The 20,252-nt window shown below is 42.3% G+C and overlaps 3 protein-coding genes across 6 annotated transcripts; all 3 read right to left on the reverse strand.

Moving 5' to 3' along the window:
* Window positions 1–517: 517 nt before the first annotated feature.
* nsd1a (nuclear receptor binding SET domain protein 1a) lies at window positions 518–15,081 on the reverse strand. 4 transcript variants are annotated; one of them, XM_083981002.1, is made up of 23 exons: window positions 15,034–15,081; window positions 12,286–13,148; window positions 11,549–11,690; window positions 11,233–11,405; window positions 9,363–11,151; window positions 9,146–9,270; window positions 8,461–8,680; window positions 8,162–8,265; window positions 7,982–8,041; window positions 7,653–7,874; window positions 7,470–7,562; window positions 7,213–7,336; window positions 6,895–7,095; window positions 5,781–5,960; window positions 4,998–5,154; window positions 4,708–4,913; window positions 4,476–4,588; window positions 4,104–4,373; window positions 3,879–3,995; window positions 3,603–3,744; window positions 3,366–3,472; window positions 3,012–3,210; window positions 518–1,904 (listed from the first exon to the last, which is right to left on the reverse strand). In XM_083981002.1, the coding sequence occupies exons 2-23, from the start codon at window positions 13,129–13,131 to the stop codon at window positions 1,054–1,056; spliced, it is 6,441 nt and encodes a 2,146-aa protein (XP_083837128.1). In that variant the 5' UTR covers window positions 13,132–13,148; window positions 15,034–15,081; the 3' UTR covers window positions 518–1,053. The 4 variants fall into 4 exon arrangements, with proteins under 4 accessions (XP_083837128.1, XP_083837126.1, XP_083837127.1 ...); XM_083981000.1 differs by lacking the exon at window positions 15,034–15,081 and adding an exon at window positions 14,836–14,921; XM_083981001.1 differs by lacking the exon at window positions 15,034–15,081 and adding an exon at window positions 13,742–14,633.
* Window positions 15,082–15,263: 182 nt separating this feature from the next.
* LOC310992764 (UPF0461 protein C5orf24 homolog) lies at window positions 15,264–17,250 on the reverse strand. Its single transcript, XM_083980931.1, has 2 exons — window positions 16,935–17,250; window positions 15,264–16,741 (listed from the first exon to the last, which is right to left on the reverse strand). Exon 2 carries the CDS (start codon window positions 16,736–16,738, stop codon window positions 16,064–16,066), a length of 675 nt encoding a protein of 224 aa, XP_083837057.1. The 5' UTR covers window positions 16,739–16,741; window positions 16,935–17,250; the 3' UTR covers window positions 15,264–16,063.
* Window positions 17,251–17,455: 205 nt separating this feature from the next.
* Window positions 17,456–19,919, reverse strand: atp5po (ATP synthase peripheral stalk subunit OSCP). Its single transcript, XM_083980932.1, has 7 exons — window positions 19,836–19,919; window positions 19,508–19,552; window positions 19,289–19,399; window positions 18,975–19,104; window positions 18,136–18,248; window positions 17,885–17,971; window positions 17,456–17,727 (listed from the first exon to the last, which is right to left on the reverse strand). The coding sequence occupies exons 1-7, from the start codon at window positions 19,860–19,862 to the stop codon at window positions 17,617–17,619; spliced, it is 624 nt and encodes a 207-aa protein (XP_083837058.1). The 5' UTR covers window positions 19,863–19,919; the 3' UTR covers window positions 17,456–17,616.
* Window positions 19,920–20,252: the final 333 nt, after the last annotated feature.

Here is a 20,252-nt window from a genome sequence, read left to right on the forward strand (position 1 = left end):
CACTATGAAGATGGTTAATTTTTATTTCCTGCATTAAGATCTGGTAAATCTTGTCTTGTTGAAATGTGTATGACAAGCAAGATTTATGAGAAACTGTATCTGGGATAAGTGGAAAAGCATATCAAAAGCTTCATGTCACATTTACCCTTCATACTACAGGCAAGATACCCAAAATAATGTCCAAAACGCTAAAGCATTAGTGCAAACTGTGATGTATTGCTGACTAAAATTTCTTCTGCAGTGTTACTGAAAAGAGAGAAATTCTGGATACCATGGGAATAAGTACTTTGATTTTATTCTAACTTCATTAATGGGACAGCAGTGATGGGCATAAAACCAATGTTAGTGATATCCGTGACACATATTTTAGTTGTGCAATGGCATTGCATTCTTTTATTTCTCTGCGAGTTCGATCCTGAGCTCTGACCTACCTGTTTGAAGACAAAAATGATGAATTAGTAGAAACTGTAAATGAATGAGAAGAAAGTACTGACTGTTTCTTTTATCTTGACAAGAATCATTTCAGTCTCAACGACTCCAGTGGGTTTATTTTGCATTCTTCAGAAGCACCAAGCAGGTATTGTTGTGCCTACTGTAACATGGACCAGTGAGAACACTATTTTTATCACTCTTGTAATTAGAAAGACAAGGTTAAGACAGTAACAACAACATAAGATGCCCTTATGGTGACAGTTTGGTCAGGTGAAACTTCTCAACTTTTGAAACTTCTTAACTTTTCTTATATTCCAAACATTTAAAAAAGGCCAAAAAATGTAAACAATAATGAGAGAAAGAACAAAAGAACATAACAGCACCAGACACAAATAAACATATCGACAGAAGTATAAAGAGATGGACTGAATCAGTCCTCAAGCCTTAGCACCAGTACACATCCCCACCGTCAGTCCAGCAGTGGATGAGAAGGCAATGTAGTACCAAAGTGAAGGCAGTGATGCGTTCAAGTAGGTACCAAAATATCAAACTCTTTCTGTCCTTTCAGTGTCTGTTGAGTTTTGTTTTGTTGACTATTTATAAGGGAATGGATGGGCCGAGTCATTTACAATCATCCTCCACTCTCCCCCATTCCTCCAAGTCCTCCCCCTCCACCTCTCCATCATCATCATCAGCATCAATATCAGCATCAGCATCTTCATCGACATAGTCACCCCAAGTGTCATACACATCCCCTCCTTCGTCGTCGTCGTCGTCGTCTTCTTCGTCATCGTCATCCTCCTCCTCCTCCTCCTCATCTTCTTCTTCCGGCTGGTCACCTCCATACACTGGCTCCTCCTCGTCCTCCACTATCTCCATCTCCTCCATTTCATCCTCTTCCTCTTCCGCGTCCTCATCGTCCTCATCGTCATCATCGTCGTCGTCTTCCACCTCCTCCACCTCTAACCCACACACCTCCCCATCCTCCACCTCCCCCTCCTCCCTCTCGTCCTTGGAGGAGGTAGGAGTAGAAAACGCTTTGCCCTCAGTCCTGTCTGCAGGGTAAGACCTGCTGGAGGGGATGAAGCTCGAGGTAGCAGTCTTTGTGTTGATGTAGAGACGAGGAGGAGGCTCCACTCGGCCGAGGGCAGCCTGACCAGCAGGGGGAGAGAGCGTGGCAGCAGATGAACCGGCTCTTCTGGTATCTGGGACCAGCGAGGGAGCGGCGTTCACAGCCATGGCCCCAGGCCTCACAGAGGTCGTGTTGGGGACGTATTCACGAATCTCTCCTGGCTCCAGAGGTTCGGGCCCACAGGGGTCGTGTTCACTGCAGGACAATTTGCCGTCCAGTTTGGAAATGAAGAGCATACCTTCGCGATGCTCCTTACAGTAAGAGCTGGGACACATCTCGCAGAAAGAAGCTGCCTCTTTTCCACAGATGTCACACTGGTGCCATGGACACTCCCACCGCCCTGCAGAAAACACTAGTGTCATTACTCAGTTTATCTTAAGTTTTTTAGGCTAAAAAGCAAGAAAAGTAAAAAATAAAAAGGAGGTGTAAATGAAGGTAAAACTTGAAATAATGAGATTATGAAAAACCCAGTAATGACATGGCAGCAGCAGATAGTCAGATACAGTTGTTAGATTTATCTGGTTGCTCTGTCACTATTTAAAGGAATAGTTCAACATTTTGGCAAATTGGCCCATTGCCATAATCCCTATAGTTTTAGGAGTAGGTTCGTTACCTTTATTTGTTGGTGCAAGCTATTTTTAAAACGGCGGAGCGGAGCCACGCAACGGAGGATAATGGGATTTCTTGGTTTCCCTCATCAATCTCATCAAATACACAATCCAACAACTCCAAAACCCGACCGTGGACAAGTTGTGACCTGCACATTCACCACGCTATGAGATAATAAAGGAACGTTACGAGAGTTGTTTTCAAGCATTTTGGAGTTGTTGGATTGTGTATTTGATGAGTTTGATGAGGGAAACCAAGAAATCCCATGAGCCTCCGTAGCATAGCTCTGAGCAGCCTGCATCGACAAATAAAGGTAACGAACCTACTCCTAACACTATAGGGATTTATGGCAATGGGCCAATCTGCCAAAATGTTTAACTATCCCTTTAACAAAAAACATAGTCATCAAATATTTTGCTGTTTAGTTCACTTTCACCCAAATTTAGCCAAAGAATGACATCCAAACTGGTCGATCTTCAGTTCCAGAGGACTGAAATCCTTAAATTAGTCCTTTGACATACTTTACAAACTGACTACAGACACGTTTTTAAATCTTACATTCTAGAAAAACTTCTATTTTAACTCTCATCAGTCATGGAATATAAGTTGCTAAGAAGTTTTCCTGTTACTTAAGAACCACTGTCGGTCAGTCAGGAGTTTAATTGTTTGACAGCACTGCCCAGTCTTCATTCCTTAAAACTATGCATGCTTGAAGATATTTCAAAGTTGAGTCAGGCAGCTACAGCACAAGTTGACTTAACAGGGAGCCTTTAGTAATATGATATGGGTTAAAAAGTAATCCTTAAATAAACACCAAGAGCTCTCCATCTCTACTCGCCTGCAGGCCTCTTGGCCAAGTTGAGACAGTCAGCGTGATAGACCTTCGGGCAGCCTGGCTTCTTACAGGACACTATCTGTCCCCCATCACCACAGCTGAAACACTCATCTTCTCTTTCCTTGGTCACTTCTTGCTTGGTCTTCTTCTTCATTGGGACCTTCCTTTTACCTTCCTTCAGTTTCTCTGCTGGTGGCTGGTTCTGAGCAAAAAGAAGGAAAAAATAAGTTTCCAGACCAGCACATATTTTAAGTTGTCAATTTAGGCCAGATGATGTGGTCAGAGGATCATTTAGAAAGTTGAGTTAAGTGTGCCCACAATATAAAGCAGCAAAACTATTACAATTTGTTATTTTACCTTTGGCCGGACACCAAGGAAACCGCTGCAGTTTGGTGCTCCACATTTACAGACAGTTTTCCCATTCCCAAGACATTCCAGGTTGTAGTTGAAATTCAGCTCCCCACCTGAAAGACACACTGGGTTAGCTCCACGTTGAACTCAGATGAATTGTTTGTAGATCAATAAATTAATCTGCATTTTTAATCCTAGACAATACAAAGCATCAAAACCGAGTTACAAGGCTGTCACTCAAACCTTTTGGGATGTCTTGTAGAGCAAACAGCCCCACTCTGGTGTCCCCATTCACAGTCCACTTCTGGGTCTCACAGTTTGGCTGGCAACTGTGGTTCATGAAGCGAGCCTGGTTCCCTTTGGGCCCGGCATCAATGATCCGGTCCTGGAATTAAAAAAAAAAAAAAAAAAAAAAGTAACAAGCTGGCATCTGTTCTGCATTATGAACCAAGTGGGTTGCTAAGCAGTGCATGATTGATTGTACATGACTGTGTTAGCAGGTATTTAGCTGAGATTCACCTTGTCCAGTGTAAGCATGTAGAAGTTACAGATATCGTTCTCCTGGGCATGTCTGATCCTGGCTCGACATTCTTCTTCATCTATCACCTCTCCCACGTATTCACTAACAAAGGCTCCCTGAGAAGCAACGCAGCAGAAAAATAAGGGAGATGAACCATTAATAATGTGTTTAGTACTTACAATTCAAAAACCTTGTGTGACAGATTTTTTTTCCCCCCAACTTACCTTCTTGATGTCCGACACAGCACGTAAACCCCAGCCACAACCCAGTGTCCTGTGAATCTCCACTGTTGTGTACTGGCGCTTTGTGAAGGCCTGATTCTGACACCGCTCCCCTGCCGCGCACACCTGAGGGTGGCACTCATACATCAGCATGCGGTTAATGCACTCCGAGTCGATGCCGCACGGGTTCTCGTCAGAGGCCTTACAGTTGCAGCGTGGGATTTCTGATAGGTCAGCTGTGATGATCTGCACCTTCCCAATTGGCCGGTTTACCTAAGGGACAGAGAGGGCGGCATGATTCTTACAGTGCATGTATCAGTGAATTGGTCTTGAGTCAGTCTGACCAATTATAGTACGTTTGGTGACAAACTGTACCCTGATGTGCCTGTATGGAGGAGGTTTCTTGTCATTCTTTCTGTCCTCCTGAAGCTGCCTCATTTCCTTTTCTGCCTGCAGCTCTTTGAACCTCTCTGCTGCTTCAGTCAGGGCTATAAAGACACACATTTGCAACTTGAGCTAAAATTCAAAAAACGGTTGCATGAGACAGTATTTTCATTTAAGCAAATGCAAAAACATAGACAGCAATCTGACTGTTTTAAGCACATACCCTTTTTGTACACTGCATCTGCACCCTTCCCCATTTTCTCAATGTTGTGAGTGTCCCCCTCCATGTATGGGAAGACTCTTGCCTGGTATGTCCACACAAAATCTTTGGAGCCAAAGAACTGCACTGGGAACTCTCCTACTTCATGTTTCATTCTCAAGATGTTATTTGGAACATCTTTGGCCAGACAGACCTCTGCAGGCCACCACCTAAAGAATAAGGTCAGGTTTCATAAGCACAAATATGGGTTCATTAGCCGATGCATGGATGTGAAAGTGATGTTATGCAGTTACCTGTAACGTCCCCATTTGACCCAGAGTATGTCTTTAATACGAGGCTTCTTCCCAGCTTTACAGTCATTGCAGAACCAGCTGCCTTGAGGCATCTCCATATTCAAACATTCCCTATGGAAAGCAGCAGGACAGGCCTCACAGCACAGCAGACTGCCCCCTACAAAATCACAGCACAAAACAATGATGAGGGAAATGAAAATAGATTTAGCTTATTGTCTAAACAAACTAGGCTAGTACATCGTTTATAAAAAATAAACATGTCCAATGTACAATATATATAAAACACATGACAAATCGCCATTACAACTTACCAAAGCCCAAAAGTGTATTTCAATTTCTAGAACAATCTGAATCCTCACACATTCTGAGGAATTACCAGTTCCTAAATATCAAATGATTCAAATAACTGCTGCAATTCATATCATCACTGCCCCCAACGATGGTGCAAAACTGAAACGTGTAACAGTTCAGACATATTCCTTTAGGGCACTATGGCCTTTTGAGATCCTGGGTTGTATGAGTATTTGTGAGTAGATACAAATGAAAAGATTGTTTTTAGATCAATCATACATTTGTGAAATGGGATTTAAGTGCAAATGCTTTGAATGGGTGTTATAAATATCTGAAACAATGGGGCTTTTGGGGAAAATGTGCTTAGGAGTGGTGAGATCCAAATCATTTCACAGTATCTCCCCTGAGCTCATATTAAGAAAAGTAGCAGCTTTACTACGATGACTATTTTGATTGGCAGATCACAACAAAAACAAAACAACCCAAACTCACCTTCAGAGCAGACAAAGCACCAGCTAACGTTGATGTGTTCGTGGTTCTTGCAGCCTTTGCGAGGAGTGAAGTGGTTTGGACATAGGAAACTGTTGTTCGCCAGCACTAAACTGCCCGCTGCCATGCAGTTGTCATTGGCATGATAAGCCACAGGGCAGCGCACACATCGAGCCAGGCGACCTAGAACAGAAATGCAGACACAAAGACATCTTAATCCATGCACATCTGGACATTTAATTGAAGATTTGTAACAACAAACTGACAACACACAGTTCCCTCAGTCCACTGAATGCATTATTAAGCACTTTAAATACGCCTCTACTCCAAATGTCTGGTTTCATTACACTTTGATTGGCACAAATTGATTAATTTAAAGGATTATCAGGAGAGCTGGAAACTCAAAGAAAGATAAAGTTTAAAAGTGCCTGGTTTAAATCATGATTACTGTGCTAAAAAGATGTGGAGCAATTGTTTTACATAGAGCCAGGTCAAACTGCACAAACTGTGTGTACTGTCAGAGGACCAGGAGCTGTTTCAAGTTTATTATATGAACCAAACATCTCTGGCTACTGGCAGTGTTTCAAATCACACATGAGCAAAGATGCTAAAGAGCTATTATTTGAAGCCACTTCATTATGTATAATACCTCTCTGTTTACACGAAACAGTGAGTCATTCATAGAAGGGATGGGCCATTTTTATTCAAACTAACAAGGGATATGCAAATAACAGACGATAGTGTGGAGAATCTCAGAACAAGAATAGAAGCAGACTGCCTGTTTACCAACAACTGACGTATTGATGTTCAGCGTTTAGTAAATGCATAATCAAAAACATGGATCCATTTCACACTACACACTATTATTATCAACCTACAGTACAAGTTGTTGCTAAGCAGGCAGAAAATGTGTGATGATGGCTACAGCACCACTTTTAATATTTTTTTTTAGAAATATGCAAAGGCCTTTAGCCTGACAGGATGCACAGTCCTCAGATCGTCGCTCATGAAATAAGGAGCTGTATGAGGCCATCAAGTCAACATGGTTTAAATCTGTGGGAACCTCTCTGACATTTAACAGTCATCACATAATATCCACAGGCAGACTGGAGCTTACCCTTAGAGCTACAGACGTTGAGAGGGTTGGTGATGTGGCAGGACAGACAAACATGCAGAGGGCAGCGGAAGCCTTTGTTATGTGGCTGGGTTGCAGAGTAGGCCAATATACAGTCGGTATGGTAAAATTTCCCACACAGTGGTATCATGCAGCGCTTTACTCCACTACCAGACTTCTTACATACAAAGCATGTGTGGACACCTGGAAAGAAGAAAATAGAAATTAAGTTTTTAAACACAAGCTGTGTGAGATAACACGTACACGTTTTAGGATCAGTGACAGATCAGTGCTGCCATTGTCAGACGCTGGGGCACTCACCAGTGTTGCATTCACGACAGAGGAATTTCCCCCTGGGAGCCACTGACAGGCCGATACACTGTGGGTGAAATGCTCCATAACAGTGGCCTTCGCAGACCAGCAGGTCTCCTGTCCTCTCACATACCTGTACAAACATAAATACAAATACACAATAAAAAAAAAACATGCAAATGGTCTGTCTCTTACAAATGAAGGATGTGTCCAAAACAGATCCATGCAAAGAAAAAAAGACTTTCCTTTCTGATAGATTGGCTTACCTGACAAACATTCTCCTTTAAAGATGTTGCTCCTATTTTCCCTTTAGTATCCATATGGGAAGAGAAGCTGTCATTCAAACCCACAGACTGTACCTACAGAGATTAAGAAAGAAGCACCATTACCCATGTGCATTGGTGTAGCACTGCAGATATTTTCATCTTTGAATAATACAACACGCTCACCTCGAGTTTGGGAGTTAGTGTTCCAGTGTGTACATTTTGTTTTTCCTCAGTTTTGGGGGGCTCCATCTCTGTCTCCTGCTTGGGGGTCTTAGACTCCGGCGGGCTTGGAGCCCTGTTTGGACTGGGTCCAGTGAGAACATCTTTGCTCTCCGAGAGCTGGGAGGCAACAGCAGGGGCTGAGGATGTGGTGGGTATATGTTTCTCTTTCTTCACAGATCCAGCCTGTCAGGTGTGACATTGTTTAGGATGATTAATGACAGCATATTCATTTCACCATCATGTTGTCCATTAGGATATGAGAATAGTGATAGAATTTGTTCGTAGATAACCTGAGTTTTCTTGGCTAACACCTTCGCCTCGGAGGTAACTGCACTGTGTCGTCTTGGCTCCTAAAAAAAACATAAGATAAAAAATAGTGAAAATACGTACATTTTCAGTGCTGCTCTAAACACTATCTTGAATACATGTGTAAATATATAAGTGAACTTGCCATCTCAATCCCAACATACCTTCTTTTTAACAGGAGTAATAGACACTTCTTCTATGGGACATTCAAGCACCTTGTGTGACAGTTTTCTTGGCCTCTTTCTTTCTTGGATTAATAACCCTGTGTCTGCAGGAGGAATATCACATACTGAATTTCCTGTTCAAGTGTAAAAATAACATCACAAAAGCAATATGGTTATTTCATAATAAGAGATTTTAAATATTCAACACAGCAACACCAGTCTATTCTGTATCATATGGCATGACAGTTGATTTGAATTTGAACATGATATTCAGCGACAACATACTTAAACATATTTACCAGATTCAGGAGGTAGATCAGTTTTTTCTGCCGGCTCTGTGTCAAGCGAGGGTTGTGTTGTGGCTGGGGATACTGAGGATGCTAGAGGAGAAAATTCATCCTGAGATGGACTCTGTTCAGGTTCAGTCAGAACATCAGTGAGCTCTACAGGAGATGAGGCTGAGGTAACGGATCCTGGTGTGATACTGAGATCATGGAGTGCTGTCATCCCTGATGTCTGCTGTGTACACACATGCAAATAAAAACAGAGAGTATATAACATAATGAGCGACATTTTCCAGTGATACTTTAAGCTTTTCCAGATTTTAGAAGTCTATCAGATTTGTTTTTGCAATGGTAGATTGATAATGTCATAATAAGAATGGAATGATGGAATGATTACTATGGTATATGATACTAATTATTCCCTAAAAATCTATCCTGGAGAAATGTACGTCCTACACAACTAATCAAATTTAGACTTAGCAAGTACAAGTTTTACATTTGCAAAGAAGGATAGTTGAGATAACTGAACCAAAAGTCTGTCCTTTGGAAACAGGTTGCATCACATATTTATTAACTGTAATTAATTATTAAATAGTATGCCTATGTAAACAATACAGAAAATCTGATATTTGATATTTACATCAGTTGTAGTAATGTCCATTTATATTGAATTAAAGTACTAGAAAGATAAACTTTTTACCATTTTGGAAGATTCTGAGGTGTGTTTCTTTGATTTCTTTTTTGGGGCAAATATTTGTTCATACTCCTCGGTTGACTCCAGGAGCCTTTTAGTTGGTTTCCGGAGACGTTTGTTCTCTGAATTCCCTGTGTGAACGTATGTGACATACAGGTGACTTTTTTGTTACTCATCTTAACATCTTAGTGGACGACCTAAACAGCAGAAGTTTCTCTCTTACCGGCTGCGCTGCTTGTCTCAAGGAAGAACGAGTCATTTTCCTCCAGCCTCTCAACTCCCAGAAGAAGATCTGGTGACGGTCTTGTGGTGTAAGACCCATTCATCTCAGCACTCACTTCACTCATAACCTCACTCTTTTTCTCAGCAGACCCCTCAACCATCTGCCAGCGCTTCTTTGGAGCCACTGTGGATTCTGAGTTCTTGTCGAGGTAGCGGGGTGTGGGATTAGCAGTGACAGGAGGACCAGACCCTGGGCCAGCTAAATCAGCATGGCCACTAACAAACTCCCTACCATAAGCCAAGTCAGCCAAGTCTGAAGATAGGCCAGGTATGCTGAGTTTCAGTTTGGCTGGTAGTCTTTGTTTTCTACGCTGCTTGTCGGTGCTCCCAGTCAGAGAGAGACCAGGAAAGTCTTCACAGTGGTAGGTATCAGCTGTCATGATAGCTTTAGTCCTGCTCTTGGTTTTTACTGTCATGTTATTGGGTATTGTGGATTTCCCCAACTGACGTTTTTCTGTTTTGATCCCCTGAGTAAAACCATTATGAGAACCCGGTGGGACACCTCCTGGAGCAGTAGGGATGACCAGGGGTTCCTCCTTGATCAGCACTGGTGATGGCGGAAGAGCCAGGGGTTTGCCTTCTTTTTCTCTGGTATCATGCATGTCTTTCAGCAGCATCAAAAAAGTACTGAATTTATAATTGGAATCGGGCCGAAATACAGTGTTCTCAGAGTCACTGCAGTCCTCCTTCACAAGAGATTTAAACATTACTTCCTTGACATCCTGAAAGGCTTCCATTGGAGACAGAGACGAGGATGGGGAGCAAGATGATGAAAGATCTGGCACATTTTCCGTTTTGATCTTAACAGGTTGTACGGCTGGTACACTGGAACCTGCACACTTAGACTTTATTAATGAGCCATTACGAATCAGTTTCTTATCAGGTTTCCTTGCACGCCTTTTTGGAGAGCCGTGATCAGCAGAGGATGATGCATTGCTGGGGGATTCCCAGTCAGGAGACATTTCAGTTTTGACACTGGCCAGTGTGTCTTTGAGTTCTGTCTCTTCCTCTGCTTTCAGAGCCCTCGTCATCAGACGACTACTGGCAGGAAGATTCATAGAGTGCTTTTCATTTGAACTGTACAACAGTTCTTTACAGCTGCCCAAACTCTGTTCAGAACTTCTATCTTTAGATGTCGACTTATTTGTTAAAATGTTTTCACAAGAATCTGTACATTGATTCACTTTTTGAGTCAACTTTGTTTTAGCTTTTGTTGAACCCTGTTCTTTTCTGACCAGTCTGTCTACATCCTGTATCGGGGACATTGCTGTACGTTTAGGACGATGCAGCATTGGAACTGAGTCCAGGTCAGCATAAGGGGAGTCCTTTGGCTCTTCTTTGAGTGCACAAGTTGTTGTATGAAACTTGTCTGTAATGTTTGCAACAGTAGACGATTCCTTTGTTCCACCAACTATATGGCCAAATATATCCGACAGACATTTCTTTTTCCTCTTGCAAGCTTTGCTCTTGTTGGATTGAACTGTAGAGTTTTTTGTGAGATGTTGTTCATTTTCATTGGGCGGCGCTGCTGTCGGGGATGGTGCTGGGCCAGAGTCCACAGTGGGAGAGGTGACCTCCTGTGGCTTTTCAGTAGGGAGTGGGCTGGGTACACGCTCCTCTCCATTGACGGATACTGAAAGCACAGTTTCAGTGTTTCTTTGTCGGGAGGGGAGCAGATACTCAGCTTCAGTCACACTGACTTTCCATGCAGTCAGTAAACTTTTGGGTATCTGCCAAGAACACAACAAACATTCAAAATAATGTTTTCAGTCAGCATAGATTATATTTGAGTTAGTTATTTCATAAGTTACCGTATATTTATAGTCTTTCTCCTTCTGCTTCCCCCTCCTTCTGAGCACAGGTAAGTCTTGAAACTGATGGCCTCCTTCAAAAGGAAGAATCGCATTCCCTTGAACCCAGGCACGTTCTATAATCTCTCCAATCGTCTCCAGGAAATACAGCCGACAAGGACGGGGACTGGGAACTGAGACAGAGCAAATTATGTGTAATTTTATTAACTAACTTACACACAATAAAATTCCTGTGGTTGGCGATAACCTCTCAGGGTAAAGGTCAAGTTGTGGGAAACAATTTAATCATAAAAGCCATATGCAAATCAAACCTCACCTTTCATCTTAGTGTGGCTCCCCTGGTCTGGATCGCAGGTGATTTGGCAGGGCCACCAGGGTCGTCTGTTGAACTTTGCCCACACCAAGTCCCCTTCCAAGTATTTTACTGCAGGAAGAGGCTTTTTCTTTGGGCTGTTGGACTAAACAGGGCAATAAAAACACAATATTTAATCTGTGCAACTTCTTAATCTAAATTTTGTAGCTGTGTTTATTTATTCATGATATCTATTCACTGTATTTGTATTATTGCACTTATTGTAACGGTATTCAGTATCTTTTATCCTTCTTTAGCCTGACCAGGGACAAAGACTGAAAATTAGCTGAAGCTAGACGTCTTGTATGCATCGCATTTTTCATTCTTTGTGGCAATGTTGTATGTATCGTCCCTGTTAAATAAACATTAAAATAAATAAATTAAATAAAAAATTAACATCTAATCAAGAAAACTGCCGCACTGTGTGTCTGATATAGGGTAAATCAACATTTCTCTCATATTGACATTCTGAGAAAATAGAGTCAGAGGCAAAATAGTGATTCCTTTCTAAAAGGTTGATACATTTATCATTTGAGCAACACTGTTACACATGTACACAGCTGGGAGCTGCACAGGTACAATTAGCACCTGCACAGGTATCTATCACTTTAAGGCAAAGACACTCCTATCCACATTCTCCATGGAAATACACAACCAAGAGAAACTTCATAAAGAAAGTATGTCAAGTATTTTAGACTCACATTAGAGTTGGTACCAGATGGTGAAGTTAGTCCAGGGTCAATTGGAGATGCAAGTTCACCATCACTGTCTGATTCTTCACTGAAACTCCACCCATCTCTCATAGTGATTTCTGGCAGTGCGCTGGGGCTTAGTGTAGGGTTGAGTTCAGATATAGTCTTGGACATCAGATTAAAGACAGTAGGTTTGTATGTCCTCCTGTCCACCGCTGTATCACATGTGGTCTTACTGTCAGTAACAGTTCGGTCCTGACTTAACTTTTGAGAGTTGTGAAAGGGTATCAGGTCCTCACTACTGTTGAGCTCCCCCTCCACGTCCTCCTCCTTAATGTCACTGCCATCAAACAGCACGGATCCAAAATGCAGGTAATCATTCGGGATTGGAGAACAGCGCTCCAAGCTGTCAGAGCTTTGGGGTGAAAAGCCATTTCTGTTTACATCCTGCATAGTCTCAAAGGAGTCCATGTCATCATTGCCTGGAGAAGGAGGCAGCTGGACTGACGGCGCCTCAAACTCATCATCGTCACTGATTGGACTTGCACACTGAAAGTGGTTCCTTGAATGGAGGTCCCTCTCTAGGTCAGGCCTAGTGACCACAGAGTTGAAGTCCTGCAGCTTCCTCAGCGGGCTGTAGCAATGAGTTCGGTCTGGCTGATTATATCCAAGCACAGCTGGTTGTTTGAGACTGGAGGATGGCAGCTGTACAGGTGACGGTTGGTCTGATACACGCTTCACAATGCCACATTGGTTTCCATAGGAAGTGCTCACAAGGCCATTGCGGGGCCTCAGCTCTTGCTGGCCAGGACCAAACGCTGAGCCCCTAACAGCCTGTCTGTATGACTGATTCATGATGGCATGGCTATATCCTGTCAAATAAAAAAAAAGAGGCAGGTTAGACATATAATTTACCATTCAAGTTTCTCACTATCATCTGTGGGAGCTGATGACACTTGTACACTAAACTATACAAAAAAAACATGCTGACAATCACATACAAACATTGCGGAAATAGAGCGGCAATCATATCCGACAGAAACCTTTGAGGGAGCATACCAGCAATGGACTGTGCGTACACATACACACAAACACACACTAAGCCGACATTGCATGGCCTCCATACTAGAGGCCGGTCGGACAGTACAAGACAAAACACAGAACATAAACGCTGTCCCGCTTCGTCCATATTTCATTCACAAACTATTAGAAAATAGGATCGCTTTGTCTGGTGGTTGTGGGTCATGGCGATCGCTGACTGACTACAGTCAATGGAGGAGCGCTGAGGCTGTGTAACAGTGGTAGTGACACTGAGCCATCACAGAAACACTGTGAGTGGCTCACACAAACAAGCTACAACCACACACCGACATAGGAAGCTACTATTAACTCACACACAAAAAAAGGACTGATCCGCACTAAGTTCACAACACCATCAACACGTGGAAAAAGGCGAAAAACTCACCATTTGGAGGTCGGTCACCGTGAAACCAACAACTGCTGTTTGATAATGTGGCACAAAGCGAGTGTTTTTCTCGGTTTGTGAAAGCGGATCTGCACAATCCCAGCTGCAGCAGCACTAGCAGGCCAAGGCACCGCTCTCATTCTCTGCACTTCATCGCCTCATCAGCGGCGGCCCTCTAAAAACTGTCACCATAAATACAAAATAACAAGTAAATCCCCATTACGCTGCCACATAATACAGCGGCAAAATTCTGTTTGCCATTACCCGTCCCCTAGCAGCCACAGCAGCTTATTTACTACATGATTTTTGCCTGCTGTCGAAGTGCCCCCGGTTAATGTTAAAACAAGCCTAGACTGACTGTGTTGGTGAGCAGCAACCAATCGGCACTGCTACCCAACCCCCCGTCTGCAGAGGGCCGTGACACTCACCCTCCTAACACACGCGCACACTTACAGGCGCGCACGTGCACGCACATCCACATCCAGGTGAAGTTTCAAACAGTCACTGATATGTAACAACACATTTTTTACGCAATAATCACAATTTGATGGATGACCTTTTTTTTTTTCTTTTACAGATTTGTCACATTTCTGCGCGACTGGCCCGTTGTTTCTAAGTTGAACTCTCCTGAGTGGTGTGGGCTTATTTTATCTCAGTGTCGACAGCAAAACACGAATGATAACAAAACAAAACGATTGCAGAGCGCAAAGAGCTACACGGCCTCTCCGGTCAAACCAAACTCCGTGCGCCATGTTGCCTTTCCACACAAGAGTCCTCTGACATGAGGAAACAGGCCGCTAGGCGCTGAGGAAAAGAAGAGACAGCAAGGAGGAATCTGTGGCTGTAAGCGTGCACAACAACGATCTGCTCCGATTAAAAAAATAAATAAATAAAAAAACATCAGTGATTGTCTTCAAGCTTGCTCTCACACAACATTGACACGGATTTGGTGCGCGCAGTGTATAATCTTATAGGTAAATATCCATATACGTGCAAGCGCAGAGTGCACAATAGGCTCGCTGCAGTGGGCCAGTCCTTCAAGATCAAACAAAGACCATCCAGTTACACGCCGACCTGACAGGAGAGGAGCTTACCTCTGTGTAAATTTTTTTTAAAGCGTGCTATCAGGGGTGTTGGTTCAGATCTTTCCATGCTTCATTTTCGTAACCTTTTAGGTGGATGGCACAACAAAAAAGACCAAGCAGTTTCGAGAAGTTACTTATTCACCCACACTCAAAGATCATCTGGCTGACGTTTATGTACAAATATGACCCTTATTCAGTCTCACTAACCAATTCTGCGATGACACGGTGTAATAACACATCCATAAAATAAAATCACGTATGACAGTGCACCGCAATATTATTTAGCAGGAGGTAAATAAAGGTATTATGAAAAGGTGATAACTATTATCTTGGGTCACGAGCCCCCTTGCGCCCACAGGGTGAATTACATGCTTTCGATTTGGAAGAAGAGAAGTTGTGTTGAAAACACCATGTCTTTCTTTTATTTTGGTTTCACATACATCACATTAGCATTTATTACATATTCCACACAGCATTGTTCTGTTTTATGAAGTAATATTTTTCCTAATGAACAGCATAACAACATACATGTAAATCTGGAAGTGCTTATCAAGTGAGTTTGGGGACAAGAACAGGCAATACAATACATAAGTCAAAACTAGATTCACAAAGTGAAGAGAGAACAAATACTGTGTTCAAATGGATATAATGCATTGAGTTAAAACCAGTTCAAGCTAATTGAAAGTGTATTGCAGTGTCCCATCGTTAGGTATGATGCAGGATAATATCACAAAATAAAATACATATTGAACTGGACAACACACAGAAAAGACAATTACACATCCACATATTAATGGTAAGGAAAAAGGTGATTTCATAGGCAGATTAAAGTGAAATGCAATTTTTATAAATGTAGAAAATATCACAAGAAGCTGGCCATAGAAATGTTAAAGTAGAGTAAGAAAACATATTACAACTCAGAGGAACATGTTTGAGGGGGAAAAAAGATCCACTCTCCAGTGAAATTCGAACCACAATCTGATACATACATTTTCTTCGCCTATACTGATTGGTGTGATTAATTCATTTGCATGCACCTCTTCCAAATAGGAATAACATACGTCTGATCCAGTCATTTATTATAAGAGGATGAAGACAATGTCAACCACTGTACAGTAAAAACTCAGTCAAAGCCATTTTTAAATGACAGTTATTTCCAAAAACATTTGAGAGAAAAATTCTTCCTCGGCGTCCTCTTCCTGGATACACCCAAATATTTTTCAAGCTAGCTGCAAAACTATTCACTGGTGTCGTCCACTTTGCTACTGGGCTCACAGAGGTCTCTTTTCTCCATCATGGTGTATGGAAAAGGTGGAACATCACACGGAGTGAAGTCCAGTTTCTTGGGAACACTGCAGTTGTTAAAGTCAACTTTCTTGTTGCTGTCACAACCAAACTCCAGCTTCTTGAGTCGGGCCAGACTCTTAATGCTGCCGGGGGGTCTGCCGGGGCTGACCTTATATCCTGCTGCTTTGGTGGTACCAAGGGGCCTCCCTGGGCTGGTTTTGAACCCAGCTGCTTTAGTTGTTCCAAGTGGACGTCCAGTACTTGTTCGGTAACCAGCAGACTTTGTGGTCCCTGATGGTCTCCCTCTCCGCCCTGACTTCACTATGCCCTTCTTCTTCTTCAAGCTATCAGGCCCTGCTGTTTCATTGCCCCTGATTCTCACTGTCTGAGACTGAGTCTGGAAGTCGTTCTGGGCGTCTTGCATTTGGCATGCCATGGCTTTATGCATGCCCTGTGGCAAAGGGGCTAGGCTGGCAAGAGACAGCTGCAAACCAGGGTTGGATGGAGAGGGGTAGAATTTGTTTGACTGAGTGCTACATAGATCAAAGTGGCTGGCTGGATGACAGTCCTCTGCCAGTCCACTCATACAATAGTCATTGCTGCTACTGGTCACTTGATGCATCATTTTCTGTTGAAGTGCAGAGAAATAAACATTAGGCAGAAATGCTACAAACGCACGTTTACCCAGGCAAACACAACCCCCACACAGCATTTAAACGAGCTTACTTTTGGTGGAGCAAACACATCTCATAGCGTTGCAACGCTTAACGTAGCACAGTGATGTATTGTCAAACACGAACTGTAAAATGAATTGTTCGTACCTCATTTGTTGGTGGACGATGGACGGGAAAGGGTTAATTTCGAATCGCATACATTTTCCTTCTCTGACAGCAACAACATCTTCGTGAAAGCGCAGCAAAAACTACGCCCAGGCGTCCATGGGTATCGTCTTGCAGCGAGACTGCGTTTTCTGTAGTCTATTTTGTGCACATTTAATCCTTTAGTCAGAGGTTTAGATGAGAGAGGCAGCCATTTTCGCCTGGGAAAAAAAATTAATAAAACAGGATGCGCTGACCACGCATGCGCACTAAGACTTCCAGGAAACGCAGGGGGAGATCAGTGTCGCCTAATGTAGATGTACCGAAAAGGCCGTGACAAATATTGTTGTTGACCTCAAAATGTAGGTTTCTACTCACAAAATAAAAATATATACGTTGAAGCTGCTGAAGCAACTACAGAAGTGCTACACTACAACTTTACAACTACTCAGAAAAAACGTCTCCATTATTGCTGGGTAGAAACATGTGCAGGGGTGTCATGACAATAACAACAACAAAGGCCATTCTTCATTTTGGTGTAGTTTTTATTAACATCCATATGAACTAAAGCACAGACACTGGATTTATGGAGCAACTGCAAGTGCTGGAAAAGGTAGCAATATACATTATCAGGGTTTCCTCCGATGGTCGTCTCTGATCTTTTGAAAAATTAAGTCCACAGGACTTAAGTTTGCTTGATGAGCTTGGTCAGCTTCTGAATCTTTGTTTTAGTGGACATGTCCACATACTTGTCACCAATGCTGACAATCATGCCCCCAAGAATTGCAGGATCCGACTGTGAAGAGATGACAACATTGGAAATTAGATATGCTCCAACTGAAAAATGTCCGTTTCCAATTTAGTGTCTAAACTGGAAACAAACTTTTATTAGGATGAAGTAAAACTAGGTGCAACAAGGTCATTTTTATGTTTCTGATGCATTCACACAGTACCTTTGTTTCCAGCTTGATAGTTTCACCCTTCTGGAGAAAGCCCTTGAGAGCCACCGTCAGATCAGCAAGATTAGCTGCATCTAAAGGCTGAAATTGATAAATACACATTGCATGACTTTACAATACGTATATATCATGTAATAGTGGATTAAATAAAATGTAAATTACTGAAACACAAATAGGGCAGTTTTTATTACCCAATTAATTTTGTGGTATAGGAGATTAAACAAAGATGACCATCCCTGTCATACCTGAGCAGTAGTGACTGAGCAGATGACCTCTCCACGGTGAGCACTCATCATCTTGCCAAAAGCAGTGATAACATCACTAGTTAGAGTAAGACGACCATTGTCAGCCAAAACATCTGCATAACAAAAACCAGAATAACCGTTAACCATGAGTTGAACTTACATACAGCAAACAATTTTCAGTGTACAGCACTTGTATATTATGTTTGTTCAAAAATACTCTCAAACTGGTACTGCCATAAATAATGTATGCTCAAATGTGAAATTCCAGCCAATATCAAATAGTACTTCAATGCTGACTGAACCATGAGATTGTTTTTAATAATGCTTTTCTGGGAAATATATTTTACAGTTTACAAGCAGCCTGTTGAAAAGTCATTATTGCTAACATTTTTATTTAAAAATGTTTACAATTTCCTGGGGCGTTGAGTGGGGCAGGAGTTTAAGCAGGTGCCCCATGTATAGAGGCTACAGTCCTCGCTGTAGGTGGCCCCGGTTCGAATTCTGCATCGGGCAGACCTTTCCTGCATGTCATTCCCCCTCTCTCTGCCTCCCCATTTCCTGTCTTTCTCAACTGTTCTATCTAATAAAGCTGTGAAAAGCCAAAAAAATCTTTACATTTCCTTAATTGAAAACTTCTTAGAGGTCACAGGAAGATGACACCTATCATAAAAAAAATATGTTTTATGTAATCCATATATACCTGAAACATTTAATTTTAACTTGTATATGAGCACTACACTGCACTCACAGACTATACACAAACAAAACCGACCAATGGTCTTTTAAAATTATGTATTGCTAAGGACGAGGGCAATCAGGCCAGGTCAGTGAGCACTCACTGATGAGGTTGATGGTGATGGGGGAAAGCCTGGCCTTTGTAAGAGCGTCAGTGAAAGCCTTCTGCTTGATGTTGCGCTTCACATGAGGATTCATTACAATACCAGCAAGCTTGGGGTCCTTGATCATGGTCTGAAAAACAAGATGGCACACACAAAAGGTGACTGAGTTAATGTAATGGAGGAAAGACAGGCAGATGGTATGAATTTACTTGTATTACCAACCTGTGACACACAACAGACCATTATTCAAATACTTTGTCGTTCAAATACAAAATGCAATTGATCTGTATTTCAAGGTTATACTTTTGACTTACATTCACTTTCCCCAGCTCCTGCTCCACTTGGTCCAATTTGCTCTGCTTACTGGCAGCTGAGAACAGAGCAGTGGCATAGCGGCCCTCCACTCCATACACCTGGATGGGGGGCTAGAGGGACACGAAGAGAGATAATAACAAAGTCGGACCATTGAATCATTACCGTATCTTACAGTCTTTGACAAGCGGTAATGCTCCGTGCAGTTAGGCATTATTTACCTTGACCAGTGCATGTCTGACCACAGACGAGCTGAACTGACGGGCCTAGAAATGACAAATTAGCATGGTCACAACACAAAGAAACCACAACTTTAACTGATGAACTTGCACTACCCTTAGTGCCATTTACGTTACAGACAGCTAGCTGGCAGGCTAACACGTTAGCAGTCATTCAAGTGCAATGCCTTGCGTCAATTTGTTGGACATTTAGCATTACTTCCTGGTCAACAGATGGGGTATAATACTAAAGCCACGATTTTCAGCTATAAAATAGTCCGTAAGAAGTTATGAAATGATGAAAAATATCAAAAATCATTGAATGTCTTACCTGCTGTCCTAGCATGTGTGCTGCCATTTTCTCCTACAGCTGTCCAGAGTGGTACAGGCGTCTGCGCATGTGCACCATAGGATGTGCACTTGAGAGGAAGGCGAGGAGTTGTGGGTAATGTAGTTTTCCAGCAGAGCGCATTCAGTAATGTTCTCACCGTCGAAATGCCGTGATAGACACGACAAATTGTTTCTTTTATTAATCTTTAAAATCTTATTCTTTTCTTTTTTTTAAATGTTTATTTGTATGGAGTGTGCTGGTTGTGTATTGCAACATAAAGTCTTTGTTAAATTGAATTTGTGTAACTGACAGTTCAATAAGTCCTACCTGACAGAATGAGCTAGCCTAATAATAGGCTACTTCTCTTTACAGGAATTGTATGTCAGTCTGGTAGTCTCTTCCCCTGTTTCACAGTAA

Source organism: Trachurus trachurus, assembly GCF_905171665.1.
Source record: "Trachurus trachurus genome assembly, chromosome: 10".
NCBI lineage: Eukaryota > Metazoa > Chordata > Actinopteri > Carangiformes > Carangidae > Trachurus > Trachurus trachurus.